Source organism: Taeniopygia guttata, chromosome 3 (genome assembly GCF_048771995.1).
Source record: "Taeniopygia guttata chromosome 3, bTaeGut7.mat, whole genome shotgun sequence".
Taxonomy (NCBI): Eukaryota; Metazoa; Chordata; class Aves; order Passeriformes; family Estrildidae; genus Taeniopygia; species Taeniopygia guttata.
In genome coordinates, this window is record NC_133027.1 from 60,532,519 (window position 1) to 60,554,084 (window position 21,566).

Sequence of the window (21,566 nt, forward strand, 5' to 3'; positions counted from 1 at the left end):
GTGGAAAGTCAGTGAAGTAATTTTAAAGATTGTTGCTTGGAGAATATAAATAAAGAAAATGAAGCAAGAGAAAAAAATGAAGATGAGAAGGGAATTAAAATTCTGAAGATAGCAGATCACAAAGAAATAACATTTGGATATTTAGCTCAAAATAGTCTTAAGCAGAAGAAAAGAGACAGACTGGGTACACAATAAATACGTACGTGCAGATGTCTAGGATTGGTAGAGGAATTATATTTGCTTACATCCTGTCCATCTCTTCTGTTCTTGTTCTCCAAACCAGTCCTTCTGCCACAGCCTCTCCCTGGCTCCCCAGCTCCAAAGACCTTGATTTAATCCTACAGTTGTGTTTTATGGGTGAAAATGCGTGCAGGTAAATTGAGAGTCTAGATATAAGAGAGGGCTGGATAAGAAAGATGTGACTAACAAGAATGTGAAAACAGCAAGAATGGTGCCCACCCAGGATTTTTCCGCTCTAGGGCCTCCATCTCTGCCTCTTCAGTTTGATTCCTTCCTACTGAGAGCAATGCACTGGCTGGACCAGCTATATCAGACAAAGGCGGGTGAGGGGGGAACTCTTCAGCTTTGCCTATTACAGTAATCAGGAAAGCTCTTGCTGAGGTAGAACAACAATTGAAGCCTTTTCAGAGGCTCTGCTGTATAAAAAATCTGTATAACTGGTTTTAAAAGAATAGGGAAAATGGTTTCCTATTAGCAGAAGGTTAAAACTATCTTGAAAAAGGGTCTCACACATTTTTGATACATTGTGGAAAAGAAATTCCACCTAATCAGTTTATGAAGTTTCAGTGAAGCTCGTAAGGAGGGAGGGATTGAACCATTTAAGAGTTCAATGAGGAATCTTATAAGGGGTTGGAATATTGAAGGTAAGGGTAATCAGGGACTTGTATCAGCAAGTTTGAACTACCTGAATTTGCTCAACCTTTTTTACACAAATATCTAAAGATAAGACTCTAGAGATTTATCTCGAGGAATGTCAAAGAACTGCTTCCTCTAATTCAACAGTGGTTTAGGACAGCTTCTTTCAATGGGGTTAATATTTTTTCTTAAGGCAAATCAGCACAATTTTGTGGAAGCATCCCTGTTCAACAGATAAATTGATCTCCACATGAAAAAGCCTTTTATTTCCTTATTAGGGCAGCTTCTCTAAAAGATTATATACAGATATGAATTTGAAGTAAGGAAATCAAGATAGACCAAGTGATTGGTTGTACATTTGTTTTTGATGTTTTGTTAACATAGCAGGAGAATTGCATTCTATCAACCCACACCTGAGTTTCACCATGAGATTTCACTTGTGGCTTGTGCAGAGACACAGATGCAAGCTCTCCCTGTGAACAAGTTGCATTGGCATAAAGTGGAGCTTGCCACAGTGCAGTTCTTTTCTCTCTACAAATGCTGTGACAGGACACAGATTATCTTAATATAGGTGGGCCTTTAGGAAGCTGGAATAGGCTAACAGATTTTTTTCAGGTCAAAAGGAATCAAACTGGAGAAACAGAAGAGGGGGAACACTAGAAAGCAGGAAATCCTGAGTGGTGACTGGCATCATCATGCAACCTGTCAGAGCAAGTTAGGAAGAAGAAGCATCTGCCTATCTTATCAGCCCCAGAAAACAAATTAGCCAGTAAGTGGGAACAAAATTTGCTGTAAATGAAAACAAATTAAGACAAAATAATAGCTATAGGTTAGATGATACTTCATTCCTGGGAGTTTTTGTAAGTGGAAGGGGAAAAGTCTATTTTGTACTTTGTTTTTTTGCTTTAAAAAAATCTTGTTCAATGTACTTGTTATCTTTTCTCTTTTAGCTTCAGCAGTTGATACAGACGCTGCAGATACAGCAGCAGAAACCTCAGCCTTCACTACTTCAAGCCCTGGATGCCGGTCTCGTTGTCCAGTTACAGGCGCTCACAGCACAACTCACAGCTGCAGCTGCTGCTGCTAACACACTTACTCCACTGGAACAGAGTGTCTCTTTTAATAAGGTAGAAGTAGAATAATAGAAATTTGAAGAAGTATTTTTTTAACTATATGTGAGAAATTCTTTTGGATTGTATTGTTTGACTTTGGACATTTAAAAAATACATTAATATACAATAAAGTATACTGCTTAAAAATAAAAAACAAGGCAGTAGTTGAAATGAAAATATAAGTTTTATATGAGTTTAGGGCTAAATAGCCCATTGTATAATACATATAATACCTAGAGTTGGAAGAGACCCACAAAGATTATTGAATATGGTAATGGATTTGATTTATGATTTAACAAAGTTAAGCCATATGTTTTCGCACTCTCTGTAACACAGTAATGAGAATTGTTTCTTATAAGGTAATAAATGAAAATATGCAGGAATTAATATACACTGTTTCCTCAGAAGAGTAAAAAGTTGGATTTTTGATTTTCTTGCATTATAAAGTATGTGCCATTATAAAGAAAACTTTATTATAAAACTTTCATTATAAAGAAAACTTTAATCTTAGCCACAAAGTGATGTAAGTGAATAAATAAACCTGTAGGTAAAGAAACTTTCATTGCAAACAACCCAAAACCAACCTACCAAAAAATCAAACACCAACATCCACCCCCCACTAAAAAAAAGAGCCAAAAACCCCCAAAACCAAATTACAAACAAAATCTGAATGCAGGAATTTAAAAATACCAATGTTATTGCATGCCAGGTGGTTAACAACCATGCAGGCAATTGCAGTCATAGTAGTATAATACCTATAATAAAGAAAATTAAGAAGGAAGAACTTCTGCTCAAAGAATTATAACTAACTAAAGAAAGAAATAAAAAAAGCATTGTTCTATTGTCTTGGGAAGAGATTGTCCTGGAGTGAATAAATAGTAAGAATAAGGAAGTTGAAGAAGCAAAAACCCCTTTTTTATTCTTCACTCAGATAATCTCTTTTTATTGAAAGTATTGCAGCTGTAAAAATAAGTCAGGAAGAGAATGGCCTGTACTCATGCTATACCACAGCTGTAACCATCAACTTGAGAAGGGTGTGATCCCGGGAATGAATATATCAGTTAATAGGGATTGCTGTAATATTTACATACAGAAAGTATTTTATTTCTTCTGAGGTAAAGGTTTGAGAAGGAGGAGGTGGTAGTAATAGCATTAGCTCTGCTTTTCAGAATACTTCCAAGGTTTATAAAGATGCATGGACATGGCTTTAATAGCACATCTCTTTCATTAAATAGTGAAAAAATGCAATCTCACTGGCAAATAACATCTGTTGTATTTCTTCATGCTTTTTCCTTAGTTTTTCTCTTCAAGAAAGTAGGATGCTGCTAAAATGCTTCTGAACTTCTAAAAATTAGTAAACAAACTTTTTTTACTTAAGCAGAACTCCTATGTAGGTATCTTCACAGATAACACGGAAAGTTTATCCAAGTTTTTCTCCTTGTCAGTTACCTTTCTTTTTATTCATTAGAAGGATTATTCCTCTTACATAACTGCTTGCTTTGATTTTTTTTTTTGCAGACTATGTGAGAAGTTGTTTTCAAGGAGCAGTATATTTGAAGGAATTCAGGTTGTCTAAATGACACATGTCTGTAAAAATACAGTAATTTTTTGTGAAATAATCAAGCTTTAGGTCTTCTCTTGATATGAGCAGAGCAGTTTGATGGTTACCAAAGGATTGAGTAGTTGGCCTTTTTTTAGTCATTTCTTCTAACTAAAGATACCGTTACATAAAATTAATCTTTATTTAAGCTTTACTCCAAAGTAGCTCTTAGTTACTATGGAAAGAACATGTAGTTGTATTTGTTGCAGCAGATATCAGGAAAACTCTGCCAAGATTTAATGCACTCAAGAGTTTGGTAACAATAGCACTATGACACTTAGTAGTTTCTTCAGGTTATTTTACAAACTTTTTTTTTTTTAAGTTGAGAAATAAGAGCATCTTCCTAATGAAAAGGAAATATACTTAAAGGGACATTTAAGGAGTGTTCAGTAATGTTTATTTTGTTTTCTCCTAGAAGCTGATGGACAGGTTTGACTTTGGGGAAGAATCTGAACAAAATGAAGAGCCTAAAAAGGAAACTCCCTCTTCCCAGTTGTAAGACCAAGCTATGTGTTTTATGGAAAATGCTAAAATTTGCCTGATGCTAGTTGAAAATTACAATTAAGTACGGAAAATACTTATTTCAGACTATAAATACACAAAAACAGTAGGAAAAGACAGTTTTCTAAATTAACATATACATTTTATTATAAATCTGTGTTCCAGATTTTTTTTTTTTTAGGATAAAGTTAGCATGTTCTTTGCTTTTTACAGTTACATTCATACAGTTGATGGGATAGTGATGATATTAGAAGGTGGAACTGGCTCCATTGTCCTCATTGTTTTACATTTTAGTTCAACTTGAAACACAGTTTCAAGTGAAGACCTGTTTACTAACTGTTTAAATGAACAGAAAAACTGTAGGCTTTTTTTATTTTTTTTTAATTTAAGTTATTTCATTTTAGGCCATTAGTACCAGAATCTGTGAACAACTCACTTTTTCACCAACTAGCTGAACAGCTACAGCAGCAAAATTTAGAACATCTAAGACAACAGCTTCTGGAGCAGCAGCAGCCTCAAAAGGTAAGAACTCCATCTTGTGGCTGTTGTAGTAATTTATGTTCTCCTATGATTAAAAAAAGCATGTACCAGGACAAAAAAATTATGATGTTGCTGGCAGTTTTCATATAATTAAAGTCTTTGTCACTAGCTGACTATGTAACAGAAGCTTGCAGAGTAAGTGGAGTAGGTGGAAAAAGTGCTTAAAGCAGGAAAAAACCCCACAACCAAATGTGGGGAGTACATTTTGTTTCTCATAGGAAAGAGTGCTCATTAGGTTAGTTAGACATGACTGTGCTTAGTCTGTTCAGCTCTTTATATGGGGGGAAAAAAAAGCTTTCCCATGCTTGCAAAAGGAATAAGGTGAGCAATGAAGTGGTTATGCTCCTGTCTCTGAGGGGAGGACAGAGACTGTGAGTAACTTTAAATTTCCCCAGATTTTATGTCTTGACTAATAATTGGTGAAATAATTCTGTTGAAGAATCTAAGCTAAGAAATAATCACGTATTTCTTGAGAAATTATTCATTAAGAACTGGTTCTTGAGATAACCCAAGGTTCCTGTCCTCTCTACACTAAAGAAACTTGGCTTATTTCTACTGAGATTAATCCTCAGTACTTAAATGTTCTTTTTCCCTCCTGATCCCTTTCAAAAAAAAAAAAAAACAAACCAAAAACAAGCAAACAAAAAACCCCACAAACAAAACAAACAAAAGTATTTTGTCTTGATCCTGGCCATGTATGAAGTAGACTTCATGTGGAGTATTTGGATCTGGTTTCACAGGAAAATAGAAATCTCAGAGTGAAAGAAAAGACAAAGGATCACAAACTTAACAAACACCTGTTGTAGATTTTATTTCAAGCTGTGCACCACCACCCTGAACAATCTATTCCACTGCCTGAGCCAAGTGGCTCAGCTTTCAATCAAGAATGCCATTTAAGCTTTAAATTTCTGACTTTATTAATTTAATTTTTACTCGATACTGTTTCTTTACGGCTTTATTTTACTGTTTTATTTTCATTTCTCATTTAAGTGTAGTAAATGGAAAAGAATATACAGCATAGCTACAGACTCTAAATAGTTCTAGGTCTTGATGAACATCTAGCCATTTCTGTTTCTAAACACTAGAAATGTTGTAAAGGAATAAAGCAATGAGGAATTATCTGTTTGAGAAGCTTTTGATGTGTCATACCAAAAAGTATCTGTCTAATTTGAAAATAAAAATATTGAATGCCTAACTATTGTAAAATAAGCAAAATCAAAGTTTATGGGTAGAACATTTCCTTGACTCTCCCCTTACTATTTAATTTTCTATTACAACACCTGACAAATTTTCCCTTCAGATCCAGTCTTGTCTAGTCAGTATGGAGAGAAAGTGTTTTTTTCCACTTCGATAACAGCTAAAAGATACAAACTGCTGGAACTACTTTGTAGTGACTGCAGTATGTTATAGGTAATATTTTCTTTAATTCCATGTGTAAGTTTCATTGAGAAAGATCAAAAGGAAAGAGAAGGAAAGATAAAGTACAAAACAACATTTTCAGGCATCTGATGAGGAACAGAGGGAAAGGAGGAGAGGACAGAAGATAAAAACAGAAGGCGCAACAAGAATTATAGGCATTGACACCAAGAAATAAATGGTTGAAGAATAATTAGATATAAGGAATATGAGGCGAAACATTCTGTCAGAAGGCAAATAAATTAACTAAATTACAGTAGAATATTTTTTTACAAACTTGCTACAAGATGTTTAAAAAATATAGAGATAAAATTGTTGCTACTAGTCATTCTGCTAACTTCCTCTTATTCTCTGGCAGACAGAACCTGTGGTATTTGTTTAATTAAAAGTTAAAATATAGTGACGATCACTGAAATGTTTACCTGCAGTAATGGATTACAGATTTTAAATTGCTTTTCAAAATTATTCTCATATAATTTCTGAATATTTTAATTTCATTTATTCTGGTTCTCGAATTTATCTTGTATCTTAGAGATATTTTTTCCAAATCTGTACTTTCAGGCAAAGCACAGGCTGGTACAGCTTTTCCCGTAGCAAATCATCAACACCTCGAGTATTCCATATTCATTAATTTTGGTGTTTTTTCAGTACTGCTTATTTTGTTAGACCTCTTGAAATTGCCATATTGACACAAATGACACAGCTTCCTCCCTTATCTTTCAGTAATTGCTTGTCTGGAATCATTCACTGTAAAAAAGTTCAGACTAGTGTAAATTTTTTAACTAGTTCAGGTGGTATTGAAAATATTTTTATTGTGTTAGTATCAAAATAACATTTATTAATGTATATGCATGGAGGACAAGTGGGTGTCTTTCAGAGTCACTGAACATATGGCTACATTTATCCTGTAAATTTCTGTTTTGAAGCAGCCGAATTATGCAGTAAATCGTGTACTCTGTGTGTACTGTAATTTTGATATTTAGTAAATAGATACTAATATTTTGTAATCAGAAATATTAATTATTTCAAGGTTTTGTGTTTAAGGATTATACTATAAAAAAGGAATGGAATGGATTGATATCCAGTTCAGCTTTCATATTAATGAGAAGTGGGAATATTATTTTTGTATAGTATTACATTTGTAATTGCAAGGGGGTTTACAGTATATTATTAACTGTTATTTAGGCAAGCCCTGAGGAGAATCAAGAAGGAAATTTTGGTTCAGAACACTCTGCATCACCATCACAAGGGAGTAGTCAACAGCAGTTTTTAGAAGTGGAAGCAAATGTAGATGATTCCATGGATATTCAACAACAGGTAAAACTAAAATTTTATTACAAAAATTGAAAAGGAGTCATATGTATTGTGAGTAAATTTATTAAGTGTTATTGAACATCTTTTATGTCTGACCTCAGGACATGGATATAGATGAAGGTCAGGATATTGCTGAAGAAGAGATTTTTGAACAAGAAGAAAAGAAATCAGCTGTTCGTTCAAGATCAAGAACTCGTTCAAGATCTCGTTCAAGGTTTTGTAATTACCTTGTACTAAGCAAATGAAGTGTTTCTGAAAAAAAAGTTGCAATTTGTGATTGTCAGTCTTAATTCTGTATTTTCCAAAATTGTCATCAGCAGTTTTTGGCATTGAAAAGACATGTTCATTAAATATTTATGTGTTAGATGCAGACTTTTGGTATGACAGTGCATTTGCCATATGGGTGGTTTAACTGAAATTTTTTAAGACCTGTTCAGGTTACAAAAGTAGCTAACACTAGCCAGCTGGACAGGCTTTCTGTGCCAGAGAATTAGGTACTGTAGATACAGAACATTTTGAATGTGTTTTGTTTTAAGGTGTATATTCTGTTTCTCACCCAAATGGCATTAAGTTTATTTCCTGAAGTAGTTTTAGTGAATATAATGGAAATACCTGTGTGCTGCCTAAAGTTAATAGTTAAAAGACAACTAAGTCAAAGTGTTTTGTTTTTTTTTAACTCAGCATACTAAAATTAAGTATTTTGTAGGTCACCAAGAAAACGAAGGTCTAGATCACGGTCTGGTTCTCGTAAGCGGAAACACAGAAAACGTTCACGCTCAAGATCAAGAGAAAGGAAGAGAAAGTCATCTCGGTCATACTCCAGTGAAAGAAGGGCTAGGGAAAGGGAAAAAGAACGTCAGAAAAAGGGATTGCCTCCTATACGGTCAAAAACACTAAGTGGTAAGTAGCACCTGCATAGTGTTTTACTAATGAAGGATTAAATGAAAAAAAGGCTTTGTTTCCATTGACAGAACAAGATTTATCTTGACTACCTATATATTTAGAAGTTTAATTTCTAATGTTTCTTGCAACTTAGGTACATCATGTCATCTTAGACAAGAGCAAGTATCATACTGTTCTGCTGATGTTTCGCACTTGCACCACTGATTATGCTTCTCAGCAGAGAGGCTGTCTCTAAGTTACAATCTTCTTTCTCTTTAATGCTGTCTTTCACTTGGCATTTGAATGTGTCCAGCAGTTGGTCTGAAAATTGTTAAAATGTTAAAGGGTGTAGTGCACGCTTCGAACACTTTGATGGATATTTTAGAAGTCCAGGTTTTAAAACGTTTACATTGTTTTTTAATAGGTTTTCAGAGGAATGTAGCACCAAAGCAGGTGAAATTCACTAGTGTAAGACAGACCATAAAGCGGTATCTTAAGAAAGTGTTGAAAAATCAAGTGGATTTCAACCTCTGCAGAGTGCTGCTGTGCACTGCTTTCATTTGCACCGAGAATTTACATGCTAATAAGAAGGAAGGTAGAAAGGAGAAAAATAAGTTCTTCCATCCAGTTGCTTAAATCAAAGGGAATGTATTTTGAGAATTTAATTTGTTCAGATAGATTATAAACTGTTTCTGGTATAGTTTTGCATTTACCTTGTGTCTTAGAACTGTATGGTTTATCTGACATGATAAGCAGCTCACAACTCATTTTTTGCAAAGGAAAGAATATTCTGTTCTCTTCACATTAATATTTTATATCATTCCAAGGTGACTTTAAACTGGGGACTGTACTACAGTTTGTGTGCACTTCCCCCCCCCCCCCCCCTGCTTCTTCTCTGGTTTTACATATGAAAGAGACAAATTGGTTTTAAGGTGTAGATTTCTCCCAGCAGTCCACAAGGCAGGGAGCTATAATCAGAATGGTTGGGAGCTGAGAGACAGAGATGTTAAGTAACGTAAGGAACAGAAGCATCACTTGAGGTCCTGTGAAGTTTAAAGGAGATACTAAGTAGGCTAAGTGAAGTGTGGAAAATTTGGGGGGAGGTAAGTGATTGAATAAATAATTCACCTGACAAGTGTTCTATTTGATGAAATTTGTTCAGTGACAGCCACTATTGTTACTTGCTGAGATCTGAAGAATTGTTTCCTAGAGCTTAACACCATGAGATACAAAAGAGATGTCTACAAGCACGTAAGGAACAAGTTTTGTCCAAGAGAAATCTTACAACTGGTCATTCTCAGCACTGCAGAGTACTAATGTCAATTGAAAATGTCAGTTGACAGAATGCACAGCTCTGGTTTCCATTTTGGTGCACCAGGATTGGTACAGTAAGGAGATGTGATGTATCAAGATAGTGATGAAGAAGGAATGTTTCCTTGGTAAAGGGTAGGGCAGGCCAAGAAATCCAAGCTGCACATATAGATTGGGCAGTATTTGTGTTTGGTGAGGAGGGTGGGTGAACATTTGGAAGGCAGGGATCTGGGCTTGTTGTGGAATTGACAAGAATCAGAAGTATCATTGCATATCTTCAGCCTGGTTGGCCTCAGATAAATTTTTTCCAGGTTTTTGCCTGTCGTAAATTGATAGTATTGTAGCTATTCTCAGGTGAAAATGCAGTGCATATTACTGCAGTATTAAGTGCCATCTGTAATACACTTTTAGCCAGTTAGAACTGAGTCTTACTTTGTTAAAATTGACAGGAATCCTAAAGGCATGGTTTTTAATGGAATGTAGAAAAGTTTTGGGTTTTTTTCCAGAAGTAATTTATAATCCAGTTTACCTTAGCTGATAATCTATAGATTTTTACAGTTTTATTTCTATGAAAACAACTATTTTGTAAAGAAAATTAAACAAAAAGAATGAATGCTTGTGGTGAATATGTTTGGTGTTGTTTAACCCTTTATAATTTTTGTTAATGTACTTAACTCTATATAGTAATAGATTTACTGTTCTTGGGTTTTTATCAGTGATTCCTGGGCAATATTAAAACCTTTTACATGCATGCTATAGAGTGTTTCATAAGCTAACATTCAGTGTTTTGATTGATGTGTCTCTTGACAGTTTGCAGTACTACTCTTTGGGTAGGTCAAGTAGACAAGAAGGCTACACAGCAAGATTTAACAAACTTGTTTGAAGAATTTGGACAAATAGAGTCAATTAATGTAAGTAAGCATGTTGCTATGCTGTTTCAGAAATGCTAGACTAGAAATTTGAGCGTGCTTATGCCTCTAAATTCGTTACAGTTGCTTAAACTTGTATTTAGGAGACTTTTCTATCACATTTTAAAAATGTGGTCATGGTATTTGTCACCTGGTTTTGATCTACTCTGTTTTGAAGCACTAAGTACACTTCAAGGTAAAAAGGCTAAGCTCTAGCACTTTATGCAGTTTTTAAACCAGGGTTTAACCAAAAAGTTATGGTTGTTCTGGTTTAGTGAACTGTCATGGACCAGGTATAAATTTTCCTTGGTCTAAGGACACCTGTGGAATTGTATCCGCATTGTTCTTGGTTACTTTCCAAACAGAGGATTCATTAAGTTGAATCCTTCTTGATAAAACATTTAGAAGAAAAGAAATTATACTGTAAAAAAACCTTTTTTCTAAACTATGACAATTAAAAAGATGCTTATAATTGGGAGATACAATTCTTGTTATTTAGAGTAATTTAGAGTCAGGTGTTTAGAGTAGTACCTCAATGGCTTATGATTCAGTTTCAAAACAAAGTGTTTTTCTCCTAAAACAGCACATCTGCATGAGAGAAATCTCGTTTTTCCTCTTGCATCAGCAGTTTTAAAATGCTTCTTATGCAATTTCATTCATTTCAGATAATACTTTTACAGTTTTCCTGTCATGTTAATATATTCAAATATGTAATTAATAAGGAATACTTTTTGTGACTTTACAGAATATTCTAAAAAGTTTCACAAGTGAAAAATCCAGCCCCGTTGCCAGACATTTAAACCTCATTTTGATTTGCAGGGGCTATTAATCAAGGAAAGTAATTACATGTCCCAGTACCTGTTATATTACAAAGGCAAACCATATTCTAGATGGTTCATCTTACACATTCCACAAAGCTTAAGTACCTAGAATAACAATGTATATCTTAATGCAATTCTTAGAAAATATGTTTACAGTCTGTCATCTTACACGTTTGTTATGTTACTGTGTGCATTTAAACAGTGTAAAAGCACACCAAGATTTTTGGCTAAAACAGATGTAAGCAATTGTCATACATAATATGTAATCTTGCAAAGATTACATGCTATGTCATACATTAAATAAAACATGCTATACAAAAATACAATAAAACATTAGAAAAAATCATATTAAAGAATGAGGAGTCTACCCTTCAAAAATGCAATATACTTTTATTCACTGTTTTGCCCCTCTGTGAGAAGGTATTGCTCAGCTCACAGAGAATCTGGAGCTTAAGAATAGGTAGCAACCTCTGCTTTTCTGAAGTTGTCATAATGTAGCTCCCAGTCTGCTCCTTGTTCAAATATTTCATGTCATTTATAACATTCATTCTTCAGTTTCCTGCTGCTTCTTGAAAATTTTGTAACTGAAGTAGCCTGCCAGTATCATGCCTAAGTTTTCTCGATGCCCAAACTTGTTAATATGGCCGATTAAGGTAACCATTTTCACAACATAAGCCTTTCCTTCTATAGTATTAGTATTCAATTAGTGTCATTACATAATCTGAAGTACTGATTTTCCTACTTTTTAAGACCACTCCTCTTTTTCCATAGATGATTCCCCCAAGAGGATGTGCTTATGTCTGTATGGTACATAGACAAGATGCATATCGTGCTCTTCAGAAACTTAGTTCTGGGTCATATAAAATTGGATCTAAAATTATTAAGGTAAGGTAATTTTAATCTTAAGGATGCTGTCAGTTTCAAACACAGTGCAATTCTACTATGATGGTTTGTCTTTTAGCAGCTGTTCATTCAAATGTACAATGTGGAGAAGAAGAATGAATCAATGAGGTGTAAACTGCTTTCTCTCTGTGTAAAATGCAGCTTTTAACAGGCAATATCAAAGGTAGAAAAATGACTTGATCTTTAGGAAACACCTGGACAATAGTTTATGTACATACAGCCTAAGTCCTGTACCTGACTTTTTGAGTCACTTAATATTAGTCTTGGAGTTAAGTATTTTGTTAAATATTATAGGGGTTTCTTCTACCTGCTTGATACTTTAGAGTAAGTCCTTAAAATACTGTATTTTTAATTTCCCCATATATATGTTAGGATTAATGTAGAACAAATTTAAGCTTTCTGGTGTAATTAATCATGCATGTACCTGTTGTAGAGGCCAAGGCAACTACTTGCAGGTTCATTTAGAATCCGAGCATTGTTAAAACTTTTAATAGACACTGAGGATTGATGTGCAGTGACAGAAGATTGATGGCAATAATCTGAAATACCCTTTTCTCAGGTTATATGATTTAACCAAATTGTCTGATTGGGTTTTATTTTCAGATTGCTTGGGCTTTGAATAAAGGTGTGAAAACAGAATACAAGCAATTCTGGGATGTGGATCTGGGAGTTTCCTATATTCCATGGGAGAAAGTGAAATTGGATGATTTGGAGGGCTTTGCTGAAGGTGGCATGATTGACCAGGAAACAGTAAATACAGGTACAGATTGAAAATTTTCAGAAAATTTATTGTTTAGGAAATACATACTCTTTTTTAAATTTACATAGATTTTCCTAGCTATTTGTTTACAATATAAATGGCACTGTAATAATGAAATCTAGATTTTATTTTTAGATTAATCAACTAATTTTAGAAAAATTGGTGACAGAGGATAATTAGTTTAGGCTCGTTAATAAAGGTTAGCATATTTTATGAGTTACGAACTTCTTGTGCACTGGTATGTGAAATATTAATTTGGGTAGAAATTGTTATCTGCTTATGATTAGGAAAGTGTTATATTCCAATAAAAGACTTATGTTGAAATTAGAACTTGTCCAGATAGAACCTTATGGTATTTTTTCCATAAAATCAGAGAGACAGGAAAACAAGTAGTGTTAGCTCTTATTCTGAAACCTAGTTGAACAGTTTGTTAGGTTTATGAAATATTTACTTGTATTGTAACTTCTTGAAACAGATCTATATCAAAATAACAGTAAATGGAGATTTTTATAGTATTGACAGTGATTCTTCAGGTCAAAATACAATCTTGCTTTGAGTGAAAATTTGAGTATAAATAACAAAAATTAAAACATGTAACATTACTGAAACACATTTACTATGTTACACCTAAAGTACAAAATTCTTGAAGAAATGGCAGATGGAAGAAATGGAGGTTGTGGTGAGTTTTGTTTAACATCAGGATTCTTCCTCAGTGTACAGTTGCTGAGTGATAACATACATATATTGGCTACAAATTTAGAAAACAGGAGCGTACTCTGTATTGCAAATTGTTAACAGAATCATTGGTGAAAAAGGTTGTTAAGTTTTGAAAAATCAGTTTGTATACAGGCAAATTAAACAGCATGGCAGGTAGATAAAGATACTTTATGTTCTTTAAAAAACACAATAATAAATAATTGCACTCATTCTTTTCATAATAAGTTTGAGGGCTATTTGTAATGCATCTGTGTAGATACTAGATTCAAATTTATTGTTTAAGAAGGAAGACATCTAAGCAAAAATATCACATTAATTATCTTTTTATAATAAAATACGTCATTTTTGAAGAATGGGAAACAGCCAGAAGCTCAGAAGCTGCTAAAGAAAATACTCAAACGACGCAGAGTGCTACAGTTGATAAGAGTACCGTTATAACAACACAGACAGAAGCTTACACACAACCAGTCACTATGCTGCAGGTTGGTATTCTCTGGGTGTGCAAAAGCCCCACAGAACTGGTGGGCAGACTTGTTATTCAATACAGGTAAACTTTAATGCTGAGTTTAAGTGATAAAATATTTTTTATTTAAGTCCTGCATCCATTAGTGCTCATCTCTGAAATACTTTAGAATAGAATAGTTGCCATGCTTGAGCATAATCTTTAGTTTCATGCAGTTGCTTAATAGAAAAGTTTTTGTACATATATTATTCGTGTTTTATCTTTCTAAATGTGTATAGACATTTTCAGTTGTTGAACTGACATAAAATTATATGAATGTTAATATATTTGCATTTACTTGAATTGAATTTTGGGCTTTTTCCTCTTCGCAAAAACTGTCTTCACTCTTCTTATCTCAACTGTCTCCTAATGTACACTGTGATCAGTATATATTTAGATATACATGTATATATTGCATTTATACTGCTTCTAATTACATCATTGTAAATACGATGCACTGTAACAAAATGCATAGCTCAAACATTCAAGAAGTATTAAATCAGGATTTCAGAAGTATTCATCAGAATTTCATTTGGATTATTAGCCTTACAATTATGCACACTAAACTTAATTTTCCTGGACTGTTATAAAACATGTAAGTTTTTCTAGACACTAGAATCACTGTTTTCAAAGTGCTACACTATCTACAACTTTTCTTCCCTTTCTCTCTCTGCATTTCTGCATTCACCCCTCTGTAATAGGTACGTTTTTATTCTTGAATAGACATAATGTTAAACTGTATTTTTGGCTGTGTGAGAATCAAGTAAAGATAACATAGGATTCTTCCAGTGTCTTTCTTTGTTTACAGTGTATTATTTCAGAATGCAATCTAGTTCCTCAGTGTTTAAAACACATACAAAGCCTTTGGTACATGTAGTGCTTGATGTGAATTGCAGTTAAATCAGTTTATCCCTTTAATGTCCTTGAATACTGTTATGTATTGAAGCTGCTTGTTTTTCTTTCCATGAAAAAAGATTCCAGTAGCTCCAGCTGTGCCTGCTGTTAGTTTGGTTCCACCTGCGTTTCCTGTCACAATGTCTGTCCCTCCTCCTGGATATAGCCCAATTCCTCCTCCACCCTTCTTGAGAGCAAGTTTCAACCCTTCACAGCCACCTCCAGGTAAGTCAGTAGAAATGAAATGCAGTGTGTAATGAGCATAGGCAGTTCATGTGCCTCTGTGTGCATCAAAGTTTTCTGTCAAGTACTCGTTACCATCTGAGTGAGTTGACCTTTGACGCCTAAATTGCATACTAGATTAAAATTACTTCTATCTAACTTGGTATTATTTTTACCAATGTATTCTGTTGAGAATAAGAATCACATCTGTCTACCTGTGTGAAAAATTAAAATTTGAAAGTACTTAAAATCAGTGTCTTTGCTTCCGAAAAGTTTGAAACTCTTGATTTTCTTCTTTGGATACTCCTGGCAGATATCACTCAAAGATGCACCTGCAGATCATCTGTAATGAAGATGGGGTTGTTTTTGAAAACAGTAACCACTGTTGCCTCTTCCTATTAATTTGTTGTTTGCAAGTGTACAGTGGCACAACCTTTTCGGATAAATACTGTAGGCAGTCTTTTACGGCAAAAGTTTATTTGCTTTTCATGTAATCTTTTGTCATTTTTTTCCATATAGGATATATGCCTCCTCCAGTTCCACCTGTTGTCCCACCACCTGTTGTCCCGCCGCCTGTTGTCCCACCAGTTGTTCCAACACGTAAGTTTGATTGCTCTTAACAATTGTTTGTGTGTGATGAAAAGTTTACTTTGTTTATATACTCCTTGTTATTTAATCAAAAGCAAGTTAATTCTGTGTAATGAGAAATAGCAGCACAAAAGTTGTTTAAGTGGTTTAAGCAGGCATTGAGAGAAAGACTTACAGAGCTTATAATGTAGACTGAAAAACTGTACCTAACATGGAGTTAAGTTGCAAATTGTTAATTATTTGTATGCATAGTTCAATATTTGGACCTTTCTAAAACATGTAGCTATTACTGGAATTATTTGGTCTTAAGCACTGAATAATATATAGTAATTTTTTTTAGTTTAGCATTCTAACTGTATTCATCTAACATTTGATGATATGTTAGATTGCTTAGGTTTGCCTGCAGCTCATGATCTCTAGAAAAAAAGCACTAAATATTGCATTGCTGATTGAGGATAAGAAATTTATTATCAAAAAATGTACCAGTGAGGGTAATTAATTTCACTTCTGATTTATCAGCCTGACTTCTACCAAACTAAATTTGAAGGTTTAGCTATATGATTACTGTGATACACTTCTGTTATATCTCTACAGCTTTAGTACAACCTCCATTACCAATTGCACAAGAGACGATGAAGGATGTTCCTTTTACTGGCCTTGTTCTACCAGTTGGCACAGTTACTAGCAATCTAGCTACTCCAACATTATCTGCTGGAAGTGTTTTTAATCCCCTGCCAATCAACAAACCAGAATCAGATGACAAAGGACCACATCTTACAGACCTTCAGCTTTCTTCCAGTGAAAACAATAGATCTGGTAAGAAATGTTTTCATTATATGATATGATCGTGTACAGAAAGCATCATCTCTGCTAAGAGATTTTTGCGAATCATAGTTCATTGAGCTAGTAACTACAGAACAGGAAGTTTTGGGCTGGGTAGGGTGTCATTCTGAATTTAATTTGGGGGAGTGGCGAGTACCATCTTTGTCATCATCTGATCATTGACTGCTGGCAACTTATGCTCAAATATAGTCTCAAGAAGTAAAGCTAAGTCTGGGAACCCATTAGAAAACTTCTTAAAAAAGGCAGTTTGATTACACAAGTAGCAATGGAAGGAGCAGGAGAGGGTAGGACAGTATAACATCTATAGAACTTGAAATATTTTAATAGTTTAATTGTATCAATTGGGTGATGGCTTTGGGGTTGGTTGATTTTAAGCTATTGTACAGTCTTTATTATGTAGAGACATTCATTTCTGTGGCATAATGTCTATGTATCACCAATGTGATTGAAATAATATATAATAGTTATAGAAGCTAGGACAGACCTTACCAGCAGTATCATCACTATGTGCATTACCTGAACATGGATTAAACTGCATTTTGTTTTGAATGCTGTGTGTTACACTGGTATTTTTTGTTAATTGTGTTTCTTGTCACTGCATTTCAGTGCAAAGTGATGTCTCAAGTACCTCTGGACTTGTTGGGGGAGTGCAGCCACCCAGTGTCTCAAGCAATTCTGGGCTTACTGGAGAAGGGCCACCATCCACTGTCTCAAGTAGCTCTGGGCTTGCAGGGGGAGTTCAGCCACCCAGTGTTTCAAGCAGCTCTGGACTTGTAGGAGGAGTGCAACCACCAACTGTTTCCAGCAATTCTGGTCTTGCAGGAGGAATGCAGCTACCTGCTGTCTCCAGCAGCTCGTCTCTTGCTGGCGGGATTCAGCCAACTAACGCCTCAAGTAGCTCTGGACTTATGGCTGGAGTGCCACCACCAAGTGTCTCAAGTAGCTCAGGGCTTCTAGCTGGAGTTCATCCGCCCGGTGTCTCAAGCAGCCCTGGCCTTCTGACAGGAATGCAGCCACCCAGTGTGTCCAGCAGCTCGGGAGTTCTGGCAGGAGTACAGCCACCGAGTGTTTCAAGCAACTCTGGGCTTCTCATAATGCCACCACCCAATGTTTCAACTAGTTCTGGACTTATGGGAGTGCCACCACCAAATATTTCAAGTAATTCTGGACTTCTGGCAATGCAGCATCCAGCTGTAGTTCCAAACATGCCTCATTTAAATATCAGTAATCAAAGAATGCCAGGAATGCCTCTTATAGATATCCGTCCAGGCCTAATGCCCCATTCGCCTGGACCAAGGTTTCCATTAATGCAGCCAGGAATGCCACCACAGCGTGCTATTCCTCCTCCCACAATCCTTGATCCATCTCTTCACCCACCACCACCTCGAGGTCCTTTTCCTCCAGGAGATATTTTTAATCAAACAGAAAGACCTTTTGGAACACCAGGAAGACAAAATATTGATAACATTTCTAATCCAGAGAAAAGACTACCACTTGGAGGTGATAACATTCAACAGGAGGGCGACAGAGATTATCGCTTTCCTCCGGTGGAAAACAGAGATAATCTTAATAGACCATCTCCAGTGGATGTCAGAGATTCTGTTGGACGACCACCAGTTGATCCAAGAGAGGGTATAGGAAGGCCTCCAGTAGATGGAAGAGAACACTTTGCAAGACCACATATAGACGTGAGAGAAAATTTTGGAAGACCAGGTATAGATAACCTTGGCCGAAGAGAGCATTTTGGTTTCAATTCAGAAAAACACTGGGGACAGAGAGGAGATTATGATGAAAGAGAACACCATGCCTTCCCTATTTATGGTGGCCCTAAAGGCTTCCATGAAGACAGAGAGAGGTTTCGGCATGTAAACTATAGGTTTGATAGTAGAAGTGGTCCTAGTTGGAATAGAGGATTTGAGCAAGATGCTCACAGAGATTTTGATGACCGCAGAAGACCCTGGGAAAGACAGAGGGATAGGGATGACAGAGATTTTAATTTTTGCAGAGAAATTAATGGAAACAGGTTTGGAAGAGACAGAATGTCAAACAACTGGATCCCACCTCCGCATCCACGGGTTTTTGAATATTTTGATGGGGCCACTTCTCAACGCAAAGCTGATAATATGCCCCAGGTAAATGGTGAAAATACAGAGACAGAAAGTCAGCCACCGACTGCACAGGTGCAAGATGATCCAGAACTTTATGAAAAACTGGCATCTTCTGTCGAGCTAAACAAAGAGAAGAATGACACAGAAGCTGATATAGAGAGTGAACCAGTGGTAGAAAGCACAGAAACTGAGGGGACATAATCATCACTCAGTAGGTAAAAGATACCTTTTGTAAAGTTGTCATCTCTCTGTAATAGATAAATGGCTGACTGGACCGTAGCAGTTCACTTTTGTCTGCCAGAATTAAGTTAATCTGATGTTCTTGTTCATCTTTCACTTAAATAACTGTACAACTGACTTGTATAGAACACTGTTCTTAATTTGAACATGGTAGGTAAACATTTTTTGCTTTTGTTGTTTTTTTATTTTATTTTATTTTATTTCTTTGGTAAAGCATAATCTTGCCCCCAGTTGCTTTTAATTTCACAATGATAAATTAACAGCTTGTTAAACAAAGACTTCCTATGGAAGAAAATGGAATTTTTAGATACTACCCTTAGTTTGGCCATCAAAATTGTTATACTTGAAACCAGGTGCTGGTGTATCTTGTCCGTGTTTTTAGGCTGCTGCAGAATTTTAAAGTATAGATAAAGCTGTGATATTTTATGTTCCTACAATTCGGCAGAAAAAAAAATGGCCCATGTTACTTAAGGAGCATAACACAGAGATTAAAAGTGATTTTGTAAAATCTACACTATAGTCTCTGTTTTCTCTAAAGTAAGTGTTTGTGATTTGTTCCTCGTACTGCAGTGGTTTTAAGAAATGCAAAAGTACATTTTAATGTTGGGTGCATTTTGTTTTTAGATGCCAATAAAGCATATTTGTTTGATAACAGTGTTTTAGGTATTGTATTTTTTTAAAAAACCTGCAAGCTCTAAAAACTTGGAATCAGCTATGATATATGGTTAGCCAGTTGTTGCAAAAGGTTTATATTACTTTTGTAAAACCAGTGCAACAGTTATATGTGCAAGAAGCATATGGTTTTTTATCAAAGATCATGCAGTCATATTAGTTTATGTAAATAACATGTATGTAAATATCTGTGTAAACTGTTTGTAGATACCACTTTTTCTGTGTGTGCCTGTGTATGTGCAAGCACTCACAGAATGCTCTAGGCACTTCAATAAAATTGAAATTAAACTAGGTTGTGAAAATTTGCCTTTCACCTTCTTTAGGTAGTAAGATAAAACTTATTTCACTGCAGTACTGTCAAGCTTCTATTTATCTGCTCATGTTGATTGTTACAATGTTCTTACTACTTCTAGAAGGTGGAACATATATACTGTAAGAATATGCAGTAGTATTCCAGCTTACTTTTTAAAATGCAGATATGCATGAAGCCAAAACTTAAATAAGTATTTGCAATTTTTTTATTTTGTAATATATTTGGTGTTCTGAATAGATAGTGTTAGTGTTTGAGTATTTTGTGGTTAATTGACTTTAATGACTCAGTGCTCAGAAATGTTGCATGAAAAGTAAGCTGATGTTGGTCTAAAAACCCTACATGTTTTTAACAGAAATAAGAGTTGGAGGGTTGTGTTTTGATGAAATGACATTGAAGTTGAACCTCTTTAAATTGTTGAGATGAATTGGCTGCTTAGGTTAATTAGTAATACTATTCTCTCCTGTTTCCCCTGCTTTGCTGCTTGTCTATCCTTTCAATTGGAAAGGTTAAGCTGTAGGATGACGTTAGATTTTCAGTTTGTTCCATTCAAGTGCGTTTCACCAACTTCTTTCAAAATAAGTTTTATTAAAATTCTGAGTCTGAAATCATCCTTTGACTTAGTTTTAAGAAAGTTGTTTTCCTCTTGCATAATAAGGTAATAAGGGCACATGAATGCCTCTTTGGTAAAAGAAACATTTTTAGCTCAGATTAGATTTTTGATCTTTAACATTAAAGCATTAACATGCAAGTTTTATTTTTCCCTTCTGCTTCCCTCAAAGGGGTGAAAGTATGATAACATCACATGAGTGTAAAGTATTAGCATGCCTTTGAACCTAGAAGCAAGTTACTCGTGTGTGTAGTCCTCTTCCTCTGGATGGTGGGGTATACACACCATGTATATGACATGCTGTGTCATGGTTCAGCTTTTCAGTTCCAGGGATTTTTATTCTGGATAGTAAACAGTCAGCATAATGAAGGTGGCCCTTGGAAAGAGTGGACTTGAATGAATTATTATCTTTGTGCAAGTAGTAGTCATTAGGTATGCATTAAATTATCACTGCTTTGTAATGGACCTTGCTGATGTGTTTATTACCAGAATGTGTCTTGGGAGTTGAGATGAACAATGTTTAAGGTAAATGTATTGTCATGAGCAGTCTCTGGCTCAAAGGGCTCAACCAATGCTGCTGCACCAGCTACTCATAGTGTTCTGGTCAGGCAGATTTGATTGTGTGAAAGCCCAAAAGCACAAATAGCTCTCAGCATATTTTATGGACTTTAGGGGTTTTATTTCATTTTAATATGTTAAGTTTGAAAAGGTTTCAGCCATAGGCCACAGAAATAAATACTCAAAATCAAACACATATTGGCAGTAGCTTTACTTTTAAAACATTTTGTTTAAAACCTCCTGAAAACTAGACGGTAATCTCTTGTTCTTCTAAACTGGGGCTTGCAGTATACCAAGTTGTTCATAGTATGAAGATTTAGGTAAATTAACAGGTGAGAGTTGTTAAAACAATTTGGTT

General features: G+C 35.2%; 1 protein-coding gene across 4 annotated transcripts in view; it reads left to right on the plus strand.

The window, feature by feature from the left end:
- Positions 1-21,566, plus strand: part of SCAF8 (SR-related CTD associated factor 8) — a 149,904-nt gene that overhangs the window by 31,342 nt on the left and 96,996 nt on the right. For 2 of the 4 annotated variants that reach the window (XM_072926969.1, XM_030268049.4), the window contains exons 7-20: positions 1,827-2,003; positions 4,004-4,083; positions 4,494-4,611; positions 7,231-7,362; positions 7,461-7,573; positions 8,066-8,259; positions 10,363-10,463; positions 12,053-12,166; positions 12,788-12,944; positions 14,013-14,143; positions 15,138-15,282; positions 15,799-15,879; positions 16,462-16,683; positions 17,317-19,033. In XM_072926969.1, the coding sequence (XP_072783070.1) occupies positions 1,827-2,003; positions 4,004-4,083; positions 4,494-4,611; positions 7,231-7,362; positions 7,461-7,573; positions 8,066-8,259; positions 10,363-10,463; positions 12,053-12,166; positions 12,788-12,944; positions 14,013-14,143; positions 15,138-15,282; positions 15,799-15,879; positions 16,462-16,683; positions 17,317-19,019 (3,468 nt within the window). In that variant the 3' untranslated portion in view covers positions 19,020-19,033. Of the gene's footprint in view, positions 1-1,826; positions 2,004-4,003; positions 4,084-4,493; positions 4,612-7,230; positions 7,363-7,460; positions 7,574-8,065; positions 8,260-10,362; positions 10,464-12,052; positions 12,167-12,787; positions 12,945-14,012; positions 14,144-15,137; positions 15,283-15,798; positions 15,880-16,461; positions 16,684-17,316; positions 19,711-21,566 lie in introns of those variants that run through there. The other 2 variants (XM_030268048.4, XM_030268051.4) reach the window with 2 other exon arrangements.